Source organism: Eulemur rufifrons, chromosome 6, assembly GCF_041146395.1.
Source record: "Eulemur rufifrons isolate Redbay chromosome 6, OSU_ERuf_1, whole genome shotgun sequence".
Taxonomy (NCBI): domain Eukaryota; kingdom Metazoa; phylum Chordata; class Mammalia; order Primates; family Lemuridae; genus Eulemur; species Eulemur rufifrons.
In genome coordinates this window covers 97550370-97574303 of record NC_090988.1, presented here as the reverse complement: position 1 = coordinate 97574303, position 23934 = coordinate 97550370, and the positions used below count along the sequence as shown (strand labels likewise).

Genomic DNA, 23934 nt, shown 5'->3' with positions numbered 1-23934 from the left:
CAGCAGCAGGTGGCAGAGTGGCGCTTTCAGAGGTGGCCATCATGCCTGCTATCACCACCACCCCAACTCCTCACTCCAGCCTGAGAAGGACAGCGCAGACAGGCCCTAGGCAGAGAGCCTCTGAGCAGCCCGAGCGCCAGGTATGCGACCTGTGTGTCCCCGGTGGGTGATGGGGTAAGAGTGCAAGGGCAGGCCTGGCTCTGTGCGTGTGCCCCTACATGCGTGTGCACATGTGCACACAGGCACCCCACACAGGGCCCTTTCATTGGCACTTTTTAAGCAAAAACAAAAACTACTGGGAGAGCCTGAAGGATTGTTAGCGTTCTGTGAGTTGGTGACAAGTGACAGGACGATGATTCAGTGGTACCGGGAAGTTGGGTTCTCAGCCCCATACCTTCAAAAGCCAGAGCACAAGCAGAGGGAAGACAACTGGATATGGAGTCAGGAGAGACCAGAGGGCCATGCTTCTCCTGGCCAGCAACCCTTGACATACACGTGGTCCTGCCTACCTCACGGGGTGGATGAGGGGCAGACAAGACTGTGTCCCTGAGGGTCTCTCTGAAGAAACCAAGCTATCTAAGTGCAGGAGGTCTCAGCAGATGCCCCCAAGGCCTGGGCAAGAGCAGGCACGATGCATGCAGGGCCACCAGCAGGCCCCTGCCTTCCCCTGGGGGGCAGGGAGGCTCCGTGTCGAGGTGGGGGGTCTCTGAGCACAGAATCTGCAGATCCCCTCCCCTCCACACACAAGCTGCTTCTTTCCCTCCGGGCAGGCTGCCCACAGACTCTGTCCTCGCTGCCTCCGGATGCCAAGGCACCAGCTGCTGCCCCAGAGCCTGGCACAGCACTCGCTGCAGCTGTCAAGGCCTGGTTTCCTGAGGCCACAGGGCAGCAGGGCTGGTGGGGGCCCGGGCAACATTGGGACACTCTGCATCCCTCCCTCTGCCTACTTAGGGTGCCAGGGGAAGGGCCAGAAAGCCAAAGTGAGGACCCCAGCAGAGACAAGAAGGGAAGGTGGGGAAGAATGGAGGGCGGAGAGGGGGAAGGGCGGACCAGCGCAGGAACAAGAGATGAGTGGAGCTGGCTCAGGGATGACAAGGAACAGGAGGGGACAAGGGGACCTACCTGGATAAAGAAAAAGAGCAGGCCCCACAGGGGACAGGTAAGGAGAGGGGAAGAGGGCCAGCAAGGAAAGGGGACAGGGACCTCTGGGGAATGGAAGTCAAGGCTTTCTGGGGCCCTGCCATCTCCATAGCAACCAGGCCTGCTGCCCAGGCACCGGCAGAGCCAGGGGGCTCAAGGACCAGAAAAGGGACCGAGTTTGACCTTGGATTTGCAGCACGTACTAGTCCCTCCCAGAAGCCACTCCTCCCACTCCCTCACCTTCACTGCAGTCAAAGAAAATACCATTAAAGAAAGAGTCAAACAGAGAGAAAGGGAAGAATAAGGCAACCACGTGAAAAAGTGATTGGGACAGAACAAAAGAGGCCAGAAAAAAAGAGAGAGGCGAGTCTGGGGCCAACCATAGCTGCCAAGGCCAAGTGGAGAAATGAGGCCATTCCCTGACCCCGCGGCTCTGCCTCAGGTCTCGGAGTGGAAGCGAAACCAGCCACTCTGGAGCCCCAGCCTCCACAGCTCTCGTCCCTTTGCCGCCAAAGACCCCGGTCGGCCCAGGGATGTGGAGGGGCAGCAGCAGCCCAAAGGCGCCTGAAGCCTTCGAGCAAGCAGACAGAAGAGAGAGGAGCAAGTGTGGGCAGGAAAACCCAAGCATGGCGAGGAGACAGAAAACCGGAGTGGGGGCGGAGGCAGGACTTCAAGGGACTGGTCGGGGACTCTACTGGGGTTAGGGCGTGGGGGCCGCCAGGTGCTCCGCGGAGCACGTACCCGATCTGGGACGCACAAGCCCTGAGGCACCAGGGGGCGCTCTCCCCCATCCTCGCCGCGCCGGCCGAGCGGGGAACTACGACTCCCAGCAGCGCAGGAGCAACACACAGCGCCGCTGCTGACAGCGCCTGGCCCCGGGAAGCGGGGTAATAACAGATCCTTATTTCCCCGCCACAGTTGGGGAGTCTGTAGCCCCTCGAGTGCCCCCGGTGAAACTGTACGTGGCTAGAGAGTAGCTGTTGTGGGCCTGGGCCTCAGCACCATGAGGGACAGAGCAGCTGCCGCCTTCGCAGGCCCAGCTCAAAGGCCCCCTCTGGGAAGGTCTCCAGCGCCCGCCCCTCCCCCGCTGGAGTGCTACAGCTGTCTGTTCTGCTCATTTGGCACTTACTGCCTAGTAACATCTTGTACTGCTCCCTGGAGAGGAAATGTGATGTGAGAAAGACCTGGGCGCTCGTGCTGGCTCCACCACCAGCTTTGTGACCTTGGCTGGTCACAAAGCTGGGCTCTGAGCGCCCGGCTTTCTTCTCTGGAAAATGGAGCTAGTCATCAGCCCACCTCCCAGGTTTCTGTGGACCTCTTAGAAAGAGAAAAGCTTCAAATGGACTGGTACTCTTGGACTGGTACTTAACTTTATGTGTGTTGCCTCTCTGTCTCTCTGTCTCCCTCTCAATGAATAAATTAACTCCTCTGAACAGAGTCTGTACTTTCCAAATACTTTGCATGGACCACGCTTTATTGTAGTCATGTGTTAGAACATCAGTGAGCCCCGTGGGAACAGAGACCATTCACTCATATTAAGTAACTTTGCTGAGCACACGCCTACGTATGTGCCAAGAGCTGTGTAAAGCACGGGGTATACAATGACAATACCCAATCCCTGTCCTCAGGGAGCTCAGTCTAGTGGGGAAGGCAAACAGGTGAAGGGACAGTTATGATGCAGTGTGACAAGCCATCTAATGGAGGTGTAGACAGAGGAAACACTGAAGTGTCCAGGGTAGCCAGTGTGGATGGCCTGGCTGCTGTCTCTAGGGTCAGCCGGAGGAGATGCCAGACTTTGGGGAAGGGGGCAGGGTGGCCGAAATCCAGGCAGACAGAAGAGCTCAGACTAAAGAACATCTCCAGCCCAGTGCTTGTCACCCACTGTACTTCCCTAAGGAGTCGTCAAACTGGCCTGTAAACTTCTTGGGAACTACATTCTCTTAAAAGAGGCAGCCACAGTACAGATAGAGGAGGTAGACTCCTAAGATATGCTTGAAGTGCCCAGTGCTGGCCTTGGGGGCTCTGGCCAGTGTCAGTTTCCCCATCTGTAAATTGAGGGCAACAACCCACACCACAAAGGGCAGTGAAGGCTCATTTAGAGGATATGTATGATGCCTACAGATGACAGATGCCACATCTCCCAACCAGAGCCCCCCTGGGCTGGACACCTAGCAGGCTTCCAGAATTTCGTGGTTTAATGGGGGGTTGCCTTGCTGCCCAGTCGCTCTACCAGAGAAACATATTTTCTAGGGATTGGCCTGAACAATTGCCACAGAAAAAGGCACCTGTGTTCTAGAAAGAGGCCATCAGGAAAACTGGGCTTGGGGAAAGAAATGGAGGTCTGTGGCCCTTCACACCAGGGCAGGAAATGGGGCCCTTAGAATGGCACTGGGGGTGCAGACCCACCAGTTCCTATAGGCCTGGGGGGTGCAAGGGGATGCGCCTGTGTTGACTTAGCTTCCCCCAGGAAGCAGTTAGCCTGCAGCAAGGCGAGGGCTGGGCTCTCTGGGGACTGTGGGGTCACTAACCTTTTGTTGGCTGGTGCACATCGCCGGCTCCTCCTCTCCCGGCCCCCCCCTCGGAGAACAGTAAGGACCCTACTGGAGAAGCAGAATTGGGGAGTCAGGCACAGGGGGCTACCCAGCCAGTCCCTCCCCAGCCTTGAGGTGATGAAAGGCCCTCTCCAGGATGGAGGCACTGCTTGGAGATACAGGTGAGGGGGGGTTCTCTGGGGACTCCCTTACCTTTGAGACCTCTAGGTAAGGACCCAATTGACAAACCAAGGACCATGGGCCCCCACAGACCCCATCAGACTCATGACCACCAGCTCCCACACTTTGCCTGAGGTGGGGAGACCAGGCCTCACTGCAGGCGGAGCCTGTCTTCCCCAGAGCAGGCACACAGGCCGGCCCTTGGCGCTCCATGGCCCCTGAGCTCCCCCTTCCAATTTCTCACTCACTCTCCTGGCCGCCTCCTCCATGAGGCTCATCCTCCCCCACACCCACCCCGCCTCCACACCTTTGCTCACACCTTTCTGCTGGGTCAGAGTTCACGCTCAGCTTGCTCAAAAGCCTGACACAGGTACCCCTCCTCTAGAAACTTCCCTGGATTCGCACACCAAGCCTCTCTTCTGTTCTTTGCCTGTCCTCAAGTCTCTCACTTGCCATCTACACTGCTTCCTTCATTCACTACAGGGAGGGCTCTGAAAGTCGCCTTTGTCCACTTCTCTGCCAGCTCGGCCCTGGGACTTCCCAGGGAATTCTCAGGGCTTCCTGTGGTTCCTGTTTGTTCTTTGCCCCTGCACTGTGCCCACAGAAGGGCTGTGCACACCAAGCGGGGGCCTGGCTAGCTGGAGCTCAGCCTGGGAGTGGGAAACCCTTTCTCAGGGGCTGTTTCTCACTCCCCACCATCCACCCCTCAGCACACAGGCCTCCGCCCCATGTGACCACGTCTGGGTTCCAAGCCAGAACTCTCCACCCACCCCTGCCAGTGAGCCCACCGCTGCCAGTGAATGTGTGTGCTCAGCACCAGGGCACTCACCCCATAGCCAGATCCACAGGATGGCTTCAGGATGAGGGAACTCAGGGATGGGGGGAGTCCCTGCCTGGGTTATCACTCCAACCCTAATCCCAAATCCATAGAACTAAAACCAGGACGACACCTGAGCTGCAGAACTTTGGTAGGGGGGAGTTCTGGGGTCCTTTGGGGCGGGGGCCTTCACCTATGACAAACAGATCAAGAGCCAGAACCAGGTACTGAGAGGCAAGAAGGATGTGAGTGAACCAACCAGCACTTCTGCTCCCAACTCCCCACTCAGGACTTCCTCTTTGCCCACATTTCTTGCCATAATTTCACATCCCTACAAGAATCCCACGCCTCTCCCTCCCCATACGTGAATCCATCCCAAATTTCAGAGTCTCTCCCCACAGCCCGGTCTTGGTCCTATAGGCTCTCCCTGCCTACAGGCCGGAGACCCCACCCTGTCCCTCCACCAGATTACCCCCAACAGAGGGCTGAGCAGGGCAGGTGTGGCAGTGCCAAAAGGGTCTGGAAGGCCAAAAACCTGAGCTCAGTGATGGAGGAGGGCTGAGAGAGGCCAGAGCAGGAGGAGAGCAGTCAGAATTTCTGGGTTCTGTCTCTAACTTTGCTTAACACCGGGGCTTTCAAACATGGTGGGGACTTGTTCGAGGGGGGACTAAAATTAAATTACTAGTCCCAACCACACCACCAATTAAGTCTTGTGTAGTCACTAGCAAGTCACTTCATCTCTGGTCCTCAACGTCAACATCTGTCAAATAGGATTAAGAGACATTCAAAAGATACAAGGGTGAAGGCATGTGGGGCGGGGTGGGGAGGCACCCCGGGAAGGGAGGGACCCTACACCTCTGTCCCCTGTTTTCTCTCTTCATTCCTGGTGTGGATGGGACATCCCACAGCAGCAGAGTGAGGGGGATGAGGCTGCCTAAGATCCTCTTTCTCCAGATCATGCTTTTCTCTTTTTACTTGGGTTCATAGAAAAGAAAGAATGATCAGAATGAGTGGAAGGAAATCAAATACCACCATGAGAAAGAAAAAAAGCAAGGTACGCTACTAGAAAAACGCAAAAAAAAAAAAGGTTGACTGGAGACAACGGCAGGAGTTCAAACATCTCTTGATGTCAGAAACCAAGGTGAGATGAGGGCGGATGGAGTGTCTCAGGGCAGGTGAGGCGGGAGGGGGGGAGTGCACAGAACCAGACAAGCCCCCCGCCCTGACCCCAACACCCCCCAAATAAAATTAAGAAATGGAAGAGGAAAGGGGTGGGAAAGGAAGGAAGGTGGCAGGACAAGTGGAGAAAGGGATGGGGACAGGAGAGGGACAGGGACAGGGAGAAGAACAGAAAATCCAGGTGTAGGTTGGGGGCAATCCAATCCAATCCAAATCAAACCAAAACTTCAAACCATACCTTCGCTGTTTAACGTCAGGTGAGCCGGACCTTGGAAAGGGGAAGGAGAGAAAGAAAGAAAGAAAAAAGAAAGAAGAAAAAAAGAAAGAAAAGGGGGAAAAAAACAAAGAAAACACGAGTCATCAAAATCAGCCAGAGAGAAGGGAGAAAAAAGCTTTTGCTGCCACAATTTAAAAACCCTTTTTAACTTGTGACAGACATCGGGGAGAGCCCCAGCCCGGGAGCTGAGGAGAGGGGCCCGATGCCGGACAGAGGGTGAGGGCAGGACAGGGGAAGAGAGAGAGAGACTGGGGGCAGAGGGGTGAGAGGGGCAGGTGGAACCGAGGAAGGAGGGGGCAGGGAGTCGCTGCAGGGGGGAGAGGAGATTTTGGTTTCTTTTTTTTCTTCTTGCCGGAAAAAAAAAAAGGAAAAGGAGGAGAAGCATGAGGCTGGGAGGGCTGCTTTTTCCTTTTTCTTTTTTTCTTTTTTTTTTTCTTCCGGGAGGCGGAGAGAAAAAAAAACGGTCAACGAGAAAAACGATTCAGATGGAGGAGAAAATAAAACACGACACAAAAATCAAAGCCACCTGGAGAGAGAGAGAGTGTCCTGTTAGCGTGGGCTTGAGTGGGCAAGGGGGCCTCCCACCCCCACACCCCTATCCCAATGACCCCTCTGGCCCCGGCAGAGAAGTGGGGAGGAAGCGGACTATGAGGAACCCGGGCCTAAAAAAAATCCCCCACCACAGTGGGACTCGGAAAGATATCTGTCCAGTTCCAATCCTCCCAGCTACTCCCTCCCTATGGATAGTAGGGAACCTACACTCCTGGGTTCCAAGAGGAAACTGCGGTTCAGGAGGACAAGCTAAAGGGAAAGCAGGTAGGAGAAGGCAGAGTCCAGGGAACAGTGGGAGCCCCGGCTCAGAGCTCTCAGTCAGCAAGGTCCAAAAAAGACAGCCCAGCCCACGGGAGGGAGCCCAGCTGTCAGAGAAGTTAAAGCACCTCATTCATAATAAATTACTCTATGGATCCCCTTTCTTCGTCCAGAACTTCACAAAGATGACCCAAAAGCTGAATTTTGAAGATAGAAAACAGAGCAAGATCAGCTGGGATTTCCATCCCGGATTCCCTGGGCCCCTTAAGAGAGCCTTGTCAGCCCTAACCCAAGGTACCCTCCCCAGCCTTAGTGGCAGAGAATCTGGCCCACTAGATCAGCACCTCTGGCCCCAAAGGCCACCAGCCAAGGAAAGCTCTCCCTCATGAGAAGCTGGCAGCCCAGGCCTCACAGCTGGGCTGAGACCCCAGGGCTCCCTGAGGGCTCCCTGAGGTGACCAGCCAACCCCACCAAACCTCAGGGCCCCCCAACAGCACCCTCCCCTGTGGCATCTGGCCAACAGGGTGGGGAAGAGAACATCCCTGTAATACCACTGTCGCCCTTGGAAACCATCCCAGTTGCTGTGGCGATGAGACATGGGCCCCAGGGAGAGAAAGCTGGGGCCCAGGTGGAAGTATCAAGGTTAAAGAGCTACAAGTGTCTCTGAGACGAAGCTGAGGGCCAGGACCCCTAGGTCCCAGGAGGAGAGGCAGCGAGGGGGCCAGGAAAGGCACAGCCAGGGGCCAAAGGCCTGGCCCCTGTGGCAGATGTGGCCAGATGGTCCACATTGCCCTCTTCTCCCCAGCTCTCTGGGGTGGCGTTGGTTTCTCCCCACCTCTGAGGCCAGTTGGGGAGGAGGCCACCGCTGCTGAGGGCAGCCTCAGGACAGAACAGCTCTTGGGAAGACACAGGTTTTAATCCACAACACAGGCAGGGACCCAAGCATTTGAACCGAGGCTCCTCATTCCTTGCTCTGAATGCCTCCTACCAACTCTTTCCCCAAGAACTGCCAGCATCTTCTTGCAAACACCCTAAACCCAGCACCCAGACCCAGAGCCCTAAACCCTCAGCAGACTCTCCCTGTCTGAAGCAGCCTCACCCTCAGGCTCCCACCCTTGGGAATCCACCCCAGCCCAGGAGCCAGGTGCCCTGGGAACCCACCGTCTGTCCTGCCCAGGCCTGACTGTGGCTGTGGGGAGAGCCACATGTCCCCCCCCCAGACCCTTTCACTGCCCAGCTCCTCGACAGCCTCATTAGCATTCGGCAGTCTCCCTCTGTCACCACGGCAACCAGCTGCTCAGCTCCCTCAGGCGTGACAGCACCAGCCATCTTGGTGAAGGGGAGGCCAGTCCCTTCCTGTCTAGCCCAGCTTGGCCCCTGCTAACCCGAGGGTTCTCTCCCTAAAGTCTGCCCCCATCTGAAGTCTCTGCTGCCTCCTCCTGGCCCCAGCCCCACTGGGGTATTCTCCTCACCACGGCCACCTGAGCATCAGCCCCTCCTCCCACCGCTGGAGAGGAGGCTGGCAGTGATGAATGACATCGCCAGGGCTCCCTTCCTAGGGCACTTGAGCTAGCTGCTTCTGGGTCTCCTCTCCCTGCTACAAGAGGCTAAGAGGAAACAGGAGGTGCTCGCAGGGGCTGCGGAGCAGGACGTCTAAGTTCCTGGAGAGAGCTAGCCTCAGGCACAGTGTCCACAGTGTCGGGTGCTGGGAAGAGAGAGTGAAGGCACAGAGGGCTCTTTAAAGATCTGAAGGGGAACTGCAGGGTCCAGAGCACAGTGCCACAGAGGAGACCCCAGCCCACCTCCATGGAATCATCACCTCCCAAACCCACCTCCCCACTTTCAGTCTCACCCCCAACTCTCCTGCGGAAACCTGGGAGAGGACCACCAGCAGAGGAAGACAGGTTACTGGGGACAAGATTGAGATGCACGAGCAGGCACACAGACACATCCCAGAGACACAGAGATGCATCACACGCTGGGTGTATACACACACACGCACACACATGCATGGCCTCAAATACACACCCCTGCACAGCCCCTGATGTGCAAGCACACACCGTGCGCCATCTAAACCAGCAGTCCAGCACGCCACCCAAAGAAATGGAGAGGCGGCATCCACAGGCCTCCTTCACACTAGCCCCGGAAAGCTGGCTTCCCTTCCTGTCCCTGTTCTCCCTTTCCTGTCCCCTCCTCCCTGCATGCCCCTCTCCCCACAGCGCCCTCCTGCTTTCTTCTCTTGGCCAAGCTGCCCCAGCTTCGGGCTTGAGTCTTTCTCTTCCCACCTCTTCACCTACTCCCTCTCTGGCCTGTGTCTCTCTGCTCCCTCCTTCCTGCCCCCAAGCCTCTCTCCTCCACCTTTTTCCCCCCCTCTCTCTTCCTCCCCCCATCTCTCCGTTTGTTCAGAGGAGACATGACATCAAGAGCAAGTAAAAGTCACATCAGCACTAAATCTTATCTCCAGCCCTCAGAAGGCTGCACCCACCCAGACACGCAGACTCTCTCTCTCTGACACACGCACACAGAGGTAAACACTGACACACTGAGATGCAAACACAGATGCAGACACACAAAGACATTGACACTTTACAGAGGTACACAGAGATGTGGGCCACACCACGGAAGACGCAACGGTGGAGGTGCACAGCACACCCAAACGCTCAGACACAAAACTGGGTTACACGTATACAGTGTATGTCCACAGACGTGCACAGAGGCACACAGAGACGCACAGCTATGTGAATGCATGTGCATGCAGACACACACGCGCGCACACACACACGTGCTGCCTGCTGGGACCAGTGACTTGAGACCCCAAGGAGAAGAGACATCCAGAGAGAGAGACAAGCCAAACCATGGACGCCACAAGGAAAAATGGGCTCCAGTCAAAAATGGGGCCAAGAGTCCCTTGCCGCTTTGCATTCCCTGGATCCTGCATCCTCGGCACTCTCCCTGCTCCTCCCCAGCAGGCCTGGGCCAGGGCCCTGGCTGAGGCTTGCCCTCCCACACCTGCCTTCCCAGGGAGGCACGGGCCCTGCTACCTCCCCCGTGCTGGCTGTACAGCTCACCTTCAGCCCAGCCTTCAAGCCCGGAGCCCAGCGCAGGCTTCCCTCTCCCTGCTCTTAGGCCACCCCAAGAAGAGAAAGAAACAGGGGAAAACCAAGCAAGAGGGAAAGTTCAGAGAAAGACAGAAATCCGGAAAGAGTGTGGAGAAGAACAGATATAAAGAGGTCCAGGGACAGAGCCCTGGAGAAAAGAAGACGACAAAACCCAGAGTGGGAGAAAGGTAAACAGAACAGAAGATAGGAAAAGAATGGACAGAGAGACCCAGAGAGGCACACTCCCCACCTTACCCTCCAGCTGGGCTGAAGGAAGAAGCAGACGACCCCTACCTACCAGCCCATGGGGCAGGGGCTAGGGGCCTGCCACAAGCGTCATCACAGCAGAGCAGAGAAGCAGCCCCCACCCCACATCACCTGAGCCAGGGACCCGGCACCCCACTTTGCCAGAGCTCTCCACTGCACTCCAGCCCACCCAAGCCCTACAACAGAGGCACCAGAGCCCAGAGCAGATTCTCCCCAAGCACAGGCTTCTGGGACAGCAGCCCACACCCAGCCCACCCCAGCCCCGGGCAGCATAGCCCTTCTAAGCTCCCTAAGCTGGGCTGGGCAAAACGGGGCCTACCCCTACCCCTCCTGTCTGAGCACTTCGGAATCCTGCCAGCCCCTGCCCCCACCACTCCCTACCCCCTCCCTCGAGTTCTCTTTCCCTCTCCTGCGAAGGAGAAAGGCCATTCGGCACCTGGAGCGAAGCAGGCGAGGGGAGGGCCTGCCCTCTGCCTGGCAGTTCTCCCCACCACACCAATAAAGAGGGGATGGGCACGGGGGGGCCTAAGGCAGCCAATAGAGGTCCCCAGATACTCTTCCCTGGAGAAACCCGAACATGGCAGGGAAAGGAGTTCTCAGGTGGCCACTGACACCTCTCGCATAGGACCCCCGTGGCGATAGATCCGCTACCCCAGTGACCGAGAAGCTTCACTCACCTTCCATGGGGTGCTCCTCTGCAGGCAGCAAGGTTCAGAGGAGGGAGAGGCAGAGAGAGAAGAAAAAAGGGCTGTTAGCAAGGCTGCCTTGGGTAGGGGCTCCAAGGGGAATGAGGGGCCCAAGATCCCTAAGCCCACCCAGGCCCTGACATGCATACCCTAACCTGGAAGGCACAATCTCAAGGAATAGCTTTGCTAGGGATAAGGCAAAGACAGAGCTGTTCCCAACTCAGCTCTGCACACACAGAGCCAGCCCGTCTGAGAGGGCCCAACCCGCATGTGACATTTCAGGAAACTGAGGCCCAAAGCAGGGAAGTGACTGTTCAAGGTCACCTGGAGAATCTGGGGCAGGGCCAGGGGTGGCCTCAGGCTTCCCGACTCCTCTAAAGAGGCTCCTCCAGGCATTCCATTGCATCTCAGAGACAGATGGGGACACACTCACACCAGTAGCTGTCTTGTAAGGCTTACCCAAGACACACTCACGCTCGGTGACACACTGACACACATAGGCACTTAGCAATCCAGTGGCACACAGAGCCTCTCACACAACTCACACTTGAAGCCTTTGCACACAATGACCCAACCACCCTGCATCGCCCCACCCACCCGAGGGAGAAAAGGCATCAGGTCACAGTCAGTTCTGCAGCAAAGGGCTGTGTGACTTCCATCCTATTTGCCTAACCTCACTGAGCCTCTGGTGCCTCTCCTGCAAAAAGTGAGGGGGGACTAGATAGTTTCTGAGCCCCCTTCGGACTGTGGTTCAGATTTTAGGATAAAGTCCTTCTCAACAGCTGGGTGAGGCAAAGGGCCCCAGGCTGGATGGCCACTGCCATGGGCGTGGCGGGGGGTGGGGCACACTGGCCCCAGCCCTAGGTCATGCCACGCCCTTTGGGCCAGCGGCCATTACCTGCTGGAGGCCTGCCTAGGCCTGGCCTTGGGGCTCACCAAATGGGTCAAGAGAGAAGATGGAAGGAAGGGAGGACAGAGGCAGTTCCTTCAACTAGGCTACCACTCCTCAAGCAGGCTGAGCTCTGGTCTGCCTTGTAAGAGAAGCCAGGCAGCCCCAGCTCCAGACATCTGCCACGTGCCCACCTGCTGACCTTCTGGGAGCCTTCAGATGGAGCAAGAGGCGGGAAGAGACAAACAGCACAAGCTACAAACATACAACCCAGTGGGAAAACACACACACATGCGCAGGCCCCTTCATACACATGTATACACACATGCACACACGCACACATACACACACACTGTCTCCTCCCACCTCCAACCCCATTTTGTGTTATTTGTTCATTTGTTCTTGGGGAAGTAGCTATACTCCAAAAACAAACACTGTCATTTGTCATACCTTATACCATCCCCATAACACACATACACACACACACACATACACACAGAGGCTGAATGCAAACACAAGACTTGCAGCGATCCAATAAATAACACTAGATGCGCACACCATACACTGCCACCACCCCACACTGCCGCTGGTGGCTACAGACACACACCCCGAGATGAACACAGCTCCCTTGCGATCTATCTGCCATTTCCTAAACCTACACACACAGCCTTTCCACGTCTGCATGCATTACAAACACACTTCCTCACAACACAGAGCTGCTTTTATCTGCAGCTGCATCCCCCAAAAGCTGCATATACAACAATTTTCTTAAATAAACTGAATCACGTTACATTTTGAGGGGGAGCTGGCTAGTTAAAGGAGCCTTCAGGAAAACCCTTCAGCTCTCGTGCAGACCGCTGCATCGGGATTTCTTTGGTCCCAGGGTGCTAAAGCCCTGGCCAGTCAGCACAATCATCTCGCTAGCACCTGTGCAAATAAGGCAGCATGGTGATTTCTAGATAATCCAACAAGGCAGATATTTCAAAAAGTATTTTCACCTGCTAGAAATATGCGTCACGCTATCTATGCTCAGAAAGGTGAAACAACCAAGCTTGGTTTGCTTTTGTTTTCAAAGAGACAGTGCTGAGAGACTCGGGTACCACTCTTGCCCTGCTGCTCTTTGCTTTCTGCTGACTCACCTGTGCCCCTCACCTGCCACACGGGCCCCTTCAGGTTTGGTCACCTGCCCACCACACCTCTCCCTGGTCTCCACAGCGACGACTCACTTTCATGGCTTAGGGACTCCCAAACTACATTTGCAGCCCCAGCCTCCTCCCTGAGTGCCAGGCCTGCTGGCCACCTGTCCGCTCAGCAATTGCTTGGCCAGCTCTCTGACATCTAAACTCCACTGAGGCCATTCTCAACACCTCCACCCCCACAACCAAGTGCCTGTTTCCCTGTGTTAGCAAACGCCAGCACTTTGTTTTTTTTTTGTTTTTTTTGGTCTCTCTCAGTTGTCCAGGCTGGAATGCAGTGGCATCACCATAGCTCACTGTGGCTTTGAACACCTGGAATCAAGCAATCTTCCTGCCTCGGCCTCCCAAGTAGCTGGGGCTACAAGTGCATGCCACCATGCCTGGCTAAATTGTTTATTTTTATTTTTTGTAGAGATGGGGTCCACTATATTGCCCAGGCTGGTCTCAAACTCCTAGGCCAGCACTTTCAACCAGCAGTTTGTGAGCACCCACGACATGTCTCACACTACTGGGCCCCAGAGATTCCGCTAATCAGCCATGTGCCAGGCACCATACTGACCCTCAACGTGCGACATCATGTGTCAGCCTCACTGCAACCCTAATGAGCTCAGTGGTGTTGTCTCTCTCCTCTTTGCAGAAAAAGAAACATGCCTACGAGCACAAAATCACCTCTGCCCTTCTCCAGAGCCATCCTAGGTCACCATAGCCTCCAGCCTCACCCTGGTTTCCTGCAATAGCCTCCTCCTGATTGGTCTCTCTGCCCATCCCCAGCCTGGTCCTCTTGGCACGGGTACCTTATGTACTTAGTAAATACTGCTGTGAGTGACACACACGCTCAGAACCTTTCAGTGGCTCTGGTACAAACCTCTCTCCTGTGCTCCCGCCCTAGGTACCCATCTGCCCTCAGAGCAGTCTCACAGGCTTCTCACCCTCAATGTGTCCAAGGTGGGGATCCTAACCCTTCCCCCCAAACCCTCTCCTCCTGCCTGCATTCCCTGATCAAGCGAGGCACCCAGATAGCTGCCCTGCTCTTTCGTCAGGCCAATCACTAGGCCCTGTCGATTCCATCTGCTAAAACCCTAAAAGTGAAAGCAAACTGCTAGAGACCCTTATCATCCCTCCACACCCCCCAGCACAGCCCAGACCAGGCCCTCATCAGCTCCTCTGTTCAGAACATTAATAATCTCTGAGATGATCCCTGCTACGGCCAGTCTTTTCATCCCGCGATTCATACCCCACACACTGCCAAAGTGGTCCAGCCATGTCACAACCCTACGGAAACTTCTTCAAGGCTCTCAGTGCCTACAGGAAAAAGTCCAACTTCTCAGGAAAGTCCACTGGAAATTTGACTGTGCCTCCCTCCACCCTCCTTTCCTGCGACAATCCAGGCTCCAGCCACTGCCCACCTTCTTCCAGTTTCCCTAATATGCCATGTTTCTGCACATACTATTCCCTGCTCTTGAAACACTCTTCTCCACCCACAGCTGCCTGAGAAAGTCAACACTTCCTTTAAGACTCAGGTGAATACATGCCCGTCTATGTTCTGAACATGGGAGAGCTAGCCGCCCTCTTGTGTGCCAGCTCCAGGCATGTACATTCTAGTAGCATTTCACTTATTGAATCTATATCGCAGTCGTGTTTATATGTCTGCCTCCTGACTGGACTATGAAATATCCCAGAGCAAGGACAATGTCTCATTCATCTCTCCATATCCAGCTGCTTGCACAGTTCCTGGCTCAGAAGAAGGCATTCCTACGTTTGTTGAGTGAATAATAAAATAACACTTGTCATGTACTGCACACTTAAATTTTGCCTGGCTCTCCACAGGCATTACTTCTTTTACTCATCACTACTGCCTTGTAAATGGATATTACTATTACTCTTTTTTAGAAGTGAGGAGAACAAGATTGAGAAAGTGGAAATTCAAGGTCACCCCAGTGGTTAGGGACAGAGTCGATCCAGCTTAAAACTTCCAGTGGGCTACATTCATGGTCTGGCAGTCAAGACATCTAGAAGCTGACTCTAATCTATAGTTCTGATTTTATCTCCCACAAAGCACAGCAAACTTGGTCTCCTCACCACACCCTGACCCACTCAACGCACCGCCCCTACACTCCTCATTTGGGCTGTTTTCTTGGTGGGAAAGCCTTGCCCTTTCCTGTCCACCACTATGACTCTCACTCTGTCATGCTTCAAGATCTAGCCAAGTCTCACCTCCTTCCTGAAGCCTTCCCTGACTGCTAGAGTTAATAATCATAGTAGCATTTATCAGTCACTTAGAATAATACCTAGTGCATTGTAAAGGATTTCTATATATTCATTCAGTTAGTTCATACAACAACATTATTACCTCCATTTTACAGAGTAGGAGATTGAAGAACAATGTGGATAAGTAAATTGCCAAGTTCACACATCCAGCAAGTGGCAAAGCCAAGTTCAAACCAGGTAGCCCTCGCTCTTAACCATTCTGCCATCTTCGCTTGGGAGCATCTAGCTTGTCTCTGGGTTCTGAGAGCAGGCGCTTTCTGCACTGCTCTCTAGAGAAGTCCATCCCATTCTGCCTGGAGCGGCTTCCACCCATAGAAACTGTCATGTCCATTATACTTCATGTTAGAACTGACAGTGGGGCTGGGAGCGGTGGCTCACGCCTGTAATCCTAGCACTCTGGAAGGCCGAGGCAGAAGGATTGCCTGAGCTCAGGAGTTCGAGACCAGCCTGAGAAAAAGCAAGACCCCATCTCTACGAAAAATAGAAAAATTAGCCAGGCATTATGGCACACGCCTGTAGCTACTGCGGAGGTTGAGGCAGGAGGATCGCTTGAGCCCAGGAGTTTGAGGTTGCAGTGAAGTACAATGACACCACTGCACTCTACCTGGGGCAACAGAGTGAGACTCTGTCCCCACCCCCCCAAAAAAAAAAAAGAACTGAACTGATAGTGATCCAACATACATGACCTCATTTACTCAACTTTCACACTTATGAGTCTTCCCTGCCTCACCAGAAGACAGAGACAGTGTCATAGATGGTATGTCCTGCCTAACATGAACTCCAGATTTCAGGAGATTGGTTATCAAGGACAGTGATTAAGACCAGAACAAAAGGGAAAAGAAAGAGGTCTAAGTAGCCAAAACAGACATCTAACACCTGGGCATTAAAAATTGTTATTAGGCCGGGCACGGTGGCTCACGCCTGTAATCCTAGCACTTGGGAGGCCGAGGCAGGAGGATTGCCTGAGCTCAGAAGTACAAGACCAGCTTGAGCAAGAGTGAGACCCCGTCTCTACTAAAAAAATAGAAAGAAATTAGTTGGACAACTAAAAATATATATAAAAAAAAATTAGCTGGGCATAGTGGCGCATGCCTGTAGTCCCAGCTACTTGGGAGGCTGGCACAGTAGAATTGCTTGAGCCCAGGAGTTTGAGGTTGCTGTGAGCTAGGCTGACAACACAGCACTCTAGCCCAGGCAACAGAGTGAGACTCTGTCTCAAAAAAAAAAAAAAAAAAAATTGTTATTTTTCTCATAGGAGAGCCTCCCAGACCCTCACCAGAGCCCACTTACTGTTAGTGACACACAATCCTGACGTGCTTGGGAATGCTGATTTCCATGTTCACAAACACCAGCATACACACACACACACACAGAGAGGTGTCAGTTGCTACCTGACAACTCCTCCTAAGGGCAAAGACTGAAAAACCATAAAAAGCTAATATAAGAACTCAAAAGCACAGCAGTCAGGCATCGTTTCAGGCAGGACAAACCCCACTAAAGGAACCACTGCGTGACAGTCCAGTGTAATACCTGAGGGGAATCATGACTGCTCTGAGTCATCAGGAAAAGGTTAAATAACATTCCAGATGTTATACTTAGGGAGGCAAAAAGGTGTGTAGCATAATGTGAAGAGATTTCCATCTGAAATGTGTTAAATGTTGGTAAGTTTTGTGTTTTAATGGGCTAATCCCCTGCTGGGATTCAGATCCCGGCTCCTACATCCCCGAGTCTCACTTTGACCCTCTGTAAAATGGAGACAGTTACCCTCATGGGGCGACCATGAGGGTTAAATGAGATAAAACATAGAAGGCACCCAGTGAGTCCCCTCGGTCTTCTCCCTTGACCGTGTGATCTGATTCTCTTTGTATTCTAATTGCTCCTTTACTGGGTCTGTGGCCACTCCTCTTCCGCCTCCTCCCAACTGCATGCTCCTCTAAAGTCTTTTGCTTGATTCTCCCCACCTTCTGCTTGGCCACTTCCTCCAACCCCAGAGCTTCCGATACTATCTCTCCACGCACATGGCTCCCAGGGCCTGGTCTCCTGCCCCACGTTCAACACAAAGCTCTGGTCTCACATTTCCAACAGCCTAGAACACCAAGGGGCACCACAATTCAACACGTGTGTGATCTATTGTCCCAAACCTGCTCCCCTGACTGCCACCAGCCTTCCTTGCCATTCCCCAAGACAAACAGGGTTCAGGGCTTCCATACTGCTTCTGAACTATCTTCCAACTGATTTCTCTGCCACATAACTCTGCCACCTATAATCCCTCTACACTTCAATGCCAGCTTCCTAAATACAATTCTTATGTTATCCACTTGCCTGCTCAAAATTCTTTTGTGACTCCATTTGCCGATGCACTACACCCAATCAGCATCCAATAGATGTGAGTTAAATGATTTAAGGCAGATCTCCAAGACCTGGCCTCAACCTGCTTCTCCTGCTTAGATTCCACTATTTTCCCTATACTCCTTGCTGCCCGTCTACAGATATGATGTATTAATACATTTCTGCCCTTCCATGCCTTTGTTCATACCAGTTCCTCTGCTTGGAGTGACCTCCTCAAAACCAAGCTTATTAATCAATGTTTAAGGCCAATTGTAAACAGCATGCCTTTCATAAACCTATTACCAGTTCCCCCAACTTGTAAACTCTCCCCTTCCTTGAAACTCCAATAGCACTTTGTTTGTGATAATAACTACCATTTACTCATCACTAATTATGTACCAGACACTCATTTAATTCTCACATCAAACCTATGAGATAAGTGGCCTTATCCTCATTTTACAGATAAGCGAAAATGAGTCTCAAGGTTAAGTACTCACCTGATATCACAGTCCTAGTGAGTAGAGAAGACAAATATAAATCCAGATCTGAGCCACAGGAGTCTGTGGCTTAATCACTAAGCTACACTGACTCACTGCATCTCTAGGCATATACCACACTCCATTGTATTTTTTCACTATTATTTATTGAGCATTTTCTGTGTGCCACACCCTGTTCTAAGCACTTCATATTAATTAGCTAATCTAATTTTCACAACTCTATAAGGTAGGTACTATTACTATCCCCATTTACAGATAAGGAAACCAGGTCAGAGAGAACTTAGGTCGAAGATCGCTGCCCAGGCAGTCTGGATGCAGGAGCTGCACTCTTAACCACAGGCTGGATGGCTTTTTTATCTGCTGCCTCAATCTAACAATCACCTCCCAGAGCAGAGAGTCCATTTTATTCATCTGACTCCCTTGCAGTGCCCAACACACAGCCTATCCGAAAGGAGCCCTTGATAAGTACCTGTTGAATTAAATCACTAACAAACTTACAAAACACACACAAGACATTGTGTATCTACCTCCCTGTAAGCACACATATTACCACTAGTTTCCTATTTATCTCCTGAGCAAGGTGACACACCTGACACTCTGTCCTAAACATTTGGGCCACCATTCCATGGGAGGTCTCCCACACACACACGCACATCCCTTCTTCTTGATCACTTTTCAGCCCCTTCTCCACACACTTGGGTGACATGAGGAAGCACTGACATGTAAACTACTGCAAAATCCCGGTCGACTCGATCCTGGTTTGGGCAGATAATCAGCAAGGGCACACAGACTCTCAGCCCCTCATACTTAGCTCCGTCTTCAGTTACATGTGGCCAGACTCCCAGGAGAAAGCAAGCAAATCTCCTAGCATGGAGATTCTCAGTCACTGGGTAAGCCCAGACCCTAGGAAAGCAGGGGCGATTCCAAAGGATCCACAAATCCATATGCACGCCAGATCTCTGAAGGCAGATTGGAACATCTTGCATATAAAGTTAAAACCATTTTTCTAATGTATATTTTATTAACCACAATGGCAAATATAACATCAAAGTCATCTAAAAGCTTTTCTGAATTCACAGTAGCTCTGAGTCATTTATGTTCACAATAAACAGGTATAAAAATAATAACTACTTTGGAAGGGGTGTTGTGAATTACTGACTTTTAAAAATGTCCTTAGTCTCAGAAACAATTGGGAACCACTCAAAGCAGATAGTAATGAAGTGACTGTAACTTCCAGGAAAGCTTGGGGACTCTGGCACCGAAAACGTCTCAGAGATCAGGAGCCAGTCCTGCTCCCCTTAAAGTCTTCCTCCACCCACCCCAATACCTAATAGTGGGAGCCTATGCCTCTCCCCCTTGGTTGGATGAGAAAGTACTAGAAGTGTAATGAGCACGGGATATTACCAAAGCTGCCTAGGAAATAAAAAACGAATATAAGATGGAATGAGGTTGCAGAGTAGGGAGAGAAAGGCAGGGAATCAGGAGGGTTGTTGATGGGCCTGTCATCTCCAGGTGCAATCAGTGTCTCCAACCCCCATGCCCACCTACAACATATATCTGAAAATACACGATACATATTTTCATATACACATACGGCCTTACCCCTTACCTCAAATACGTATTAATATCTCTTCACTCATTCCACAAATCCTTTATTAAACACCCGCTAAGTGCCTGGTACTAGACTAGGTGCAGGGAATACAGAAATGCATAAAGACACAACCCTTCAGCACTGCTCTCTCAACAGATATCACACAGACACACCACACACACACACAGGCAACCCTGACCCTACCAGTGGTCTGACACCCACCTCATATCTCACTTTCCCTTTTCTTACCTGAATCTCATATGCACGCGCGCACACACACACACAATGGGTCAGATGTACATATACTGCCGTCTCTCACAGCTCCAACACAGCTGACACATTCATTCGATACCAACCCAGCACACTCATATCATACACACAGCCATCCCTCTCACACACATGTACCCCAGCACATCTTAGACATGCAAGCACACAAGCCATATTCAGAAGCATGCACCTTGTCTGGCTCACTGGAGTCCTTTCAGGGAATAGATTCAAGCGCTCTGGTTGACCAGGGTGCCTCTGGCTGCATTTTTGATACACCCAGGCCAAATTCAGCCACAGTGAAACCATGAACCAGGGACTGTAACCCCTCTGTAGCTCAAGCTTCCCCTCCATCAAATTAGAGTGGTGGGTCATCCTGTTTTCTTAGGAAAGCGTATGGGGAGGAGTCATAGGAATCAGAGAATCAAGTTAAGTTCCTGGAAAGAAAGATTCCTCATAGATTCTGGGTGTCTTACTGAGGTCTCAAGTTAAATCACATGCACATGGGTACCTATTCATGAGCACACACCCACACACGTGGGTACTACTCACTCTACTAAGCGCTAGCTCCTATCTGTAAACACTACTGTTCACACAGACCCATTCACACATAAAATACACATTGCCAGACTCTCGGGCCTCTGCATGCAGGCAAACACACACAAACACACAATTTCACAGTTTAGGGAACACCTGAACTCCTTGGAGAAAAGGCAAGAAGGTGTCAGATTAACTTAATACACACAGTTCCTGAAGATATAGCCCACAACCTTGTCTAAATAACCCCACAAAAACAATCCTCAAACCTTCCTTACGTGTTCATCTACCACAACTACAAATACACAATCAAACTACTATCCAAAGTATAGGCTTCCCATACCCAGGGCCACACCTGCAGACTCGGCTCCTCCCATGGCTGTCCACAAGCACACGGCCACAAGGACACCCACTCCCAAAGCAGTCCCAGGGCCACACTGGTTTGTGGGCACACACGTGCACATGCACACACTCCCCAAAAGGCTCTACCTCTCGGAGGGCAGACACACACACATAACCACTGAGTGGCCCACAACTTCTAGAGGTATTAGGGGAGAAAAAAGCAGGTCTGACTGCACATACCTGCTGGACAAACAGCAGCCAGGGACAAGGGATGAAGGAGAGGCACATGCCCCACCCCCAAACAGATGGGGAACTTCTTCCCCACTGCACAGCCAGACGCAAATGAAAGAGGTTCCTTAAATCTCTCCTTCCCTCATCCCCACTGAAACCACAGACCAACCTCAGGCCTGTCCCAACCCAACGACTTGGCCCTGTCACTTCACTCATCTCCACCAGACAGCCGGCCTCTGGCAGCCCGGGTGCTGGCAGACCCCTCCCTCCCTCCCATAAGCCTCCCTTTCAAGTCCTTATCCCAAGTTCAAGTCCATATTCCAGAGCCCTAACAACCCCTGTCCTGCCCAGGAATCTCCCACCCCAGCTCTCCAGGGCTCCGATGTTTAAAACATAAGCCTCCACTCTCCGTCTCTCACTACCAGCCATCTTTGCCCCTCATCAAAACTGTCAACTCCCAGTCACAAGCCTGAGAAGCCTCAGCCACCCTCTCCCTCATTTTTCCTTCACTCGCGGAGGGGCTAGGCCGATTCTGTGGTGAGAAAGAAACATCTGGTTCCGCCTTCCTGGCGGGAGTGGGGGGGTGCAGCCACAGCCTCGCAATCCCTGCGCTCCCTCACCTGCCCTCATTGCGCTCCCTCACCTGCCAGCGCCTCGCCGTCGTGCCCTTCTCCCCACGCCGTCACCCTCATGCCTCTGCCCTCATCCCCCTTCCTGCCCAGGCCTCACAGGCTGCACCTCCCGCCCATCACCCGCGGACCGTCACAGACTGAGGCCCACGGTGGACCACGCCCGGCCCCTCACGGCCAGGGTCTCGCCCACGGCCTCTCACAAGCCGGTCCTTACAGGTCCCGGCCACACAGACCCGCCCCAAGCCTTCTTGGGCCCACACTGGCCCCGCTGTAAGGCCCCACCCACTGTCTCCCATAGGTCACGCCCCAAGGCCCCGCCCACAGGGTTCGCCCACACAGGCCCCACTCAATCCTTCACGACCCCACGCAAGCCCCGCCCCCCGCACAGGACCCACCCACTGTCCTTCAGGGGGCCCACAGTCTCCGCCCACAAGGCCCCACCCACTGCCTCTCCTGGTCCCCGCCCACACAGACCGCACCCACAAGCCGTCACCAGCGCCTCACAGTCCCTGCCCCAACGCCCCCCCAGGACCTCACTAGCCCCTTCTGAACCTGATGAGACAGGCTACCCAGGGGGCGCTACAGGACTCACGCTGGCCACGCCCACATTGGCCACCCCCTCCCCACCCACTGGTTAACCTCACGCCTCTCTCCCTCCCCCAAACACGCGTCCTCGCGCGCGCCACACTGGGACACGTCCCCGCAACCGTCGCGTGCCGCACACGCTCTCGCACCCGAGCCTGTGGGTCTCGGGCGCCCCACAGGCCCCGCCCCTCACTCCCGGCGGCGCTGAGGGGCTCACCTTCGCTGCAGAACTTGCCGCCGAAGCCCGTGTGGCTGCAATCGCAGCCCACCTCGCCGGGGGCCAGCACGGTGCAGAGGCCGCCGTTGGCGCAGGGGTTGCGCGCTGGCGCGCACAGCGGGTCGGCGGCGGCGCCGCGCAGGCCCTGGCTGCCCAGCAGCGCAGGGGGCCGCTCGCCCAGCTTCAGGTTGGCCAGGAGGCCGCGGAAGGGCGGTTCGTACTTGATTGTGCTGAGCGTGAGCGCCGAGAGGCGCACGTCGGGCGGGATGCCGCCCACGAACAAGTCGCTGGCCACCTGCATCTCGCGCCGCTTGGAGCGCACCTCGGCGGCGCGGGCCTCGCCGTCCACTGCCAACGCCGTGCGCCGCGCGTCGCGGGTCAGCAGCACCATGTGCCAGCGGTCGTCGGCCACCGGCGTGTCCAGCTGCAGCGTGGCCGGCTCGGCGCACGAGAGCGTGAAGCGCAGCCGCAGGCGCCCATCCACCAGCAGCAGCTCCAGGAAGTCGCAGTCTCCGCCGTCGTCCAGGTAGAGCAGCAGCGCGCGCGTGGCGTTGGTGCGCAGGCTGAAGCTGAGCTCGCCGCTGCTCGCCGCGCCCGCCCAGCGCGCGTAGCGAGCCCACTGCCCTGGGCCGCCACCGAACTCCAGGCCGTCCGCGCCCGGCACCAGCGCCAGCAGCAGCAACAGCAGCAGCAGCGGCGGTGGCGGCCGCCACCGACTCCCGGGCGCCATGCCTCCGGCGGCCCCGGCCCCGCCCGGCCCCCGGCCCCGCTCAGGCCTCAGAGCCACGGGCGCATGGGGCGGGGAGGGGGCCGGGCGCCCCCCGCGCCGAGCGGGGCTACCTCGCCGGCTCACAGTGCCATGGGGCCGGCCTCGGGGCAAGGTGCGCAGAGGCCCACGTGCGGGCTTTCCTTGGGCAGCGGGCGGCGGCGGCGGCGGCCCTCCCCCGCTACGGGCTCGGACAGAAGATGGGAGAGGGATGCCTGCGGGGGAAACAGAGAGGAAAGGGTTAATGAGGGGCTTGGAGGAGGGGGCACCTAGGTGTCCCTTTTGTTTTCCTTTTGGACTTGTGCTGGCCCTGACCTGGAGAGGGTCCTGAGGCAAGAGACACCACCATGGACGGAGTACTGGGGGCCCAACACTTGGGAGAGATGACACTCACAGGGGGCATTATTGGTTTCAGAGGTGGACAGGTGGGGAGGTGACATGTTAGAGTCCAAAAGGAGCCAACAACCCAAGTGTCCTCAATCTCACCCTCTCGAAGGACCCAGGTGTCAGACTAAGGCCAGTTCCTGGGGCTCGGCCTAGGAACTCTTCTCCAGCTGGTGATCCCAGCTCCTTCTCTGAGCTGCCCAACCTCTGTGCCTGGCTCCC

The 23934-nt window shown here is 54.3% G+C and overlaps 1 protein-coding gene across 8 annotated transcripts in view; it reads right to left on the bottom strand.

The window, feature by feature from the left end:
* NRXN2 (neurexin 2) overlaps positions 1-23292 on the bottom strand; it is a 100099-nt gene extending 76807 nt beyond the window's left edge. For 6 of the 8 annotated variants that reach the window (XM_069470224.1, XM_069470228.1, XM_069470225.1 and 3 more), the window contains exons 1-4: positions 22563-23292; positions 10977-10994; positions 6086-6115; positions 3669-3740 (exon numbers count right to left, since the gene is read on the bottom strand). In XM_069470224.1, coding sequence (XP_069326325.1) covers positions 3669-3740; positions 6086-6115; positions 10977-10994; positions 22563-23292 — 850 coding nt within the window. The remainder of the gene's footprint in view (positions 1-3668; positions 3741-6085; positions 6116-10976; positions 10995-22562) is intronic. The other 2 variants (XM_069470230.1, XM_069470227.1) reach the window with 2 other exon arrangements.
* Between the last annotated feature and the right edge of the window lie 642 nt (positions 23293-23934).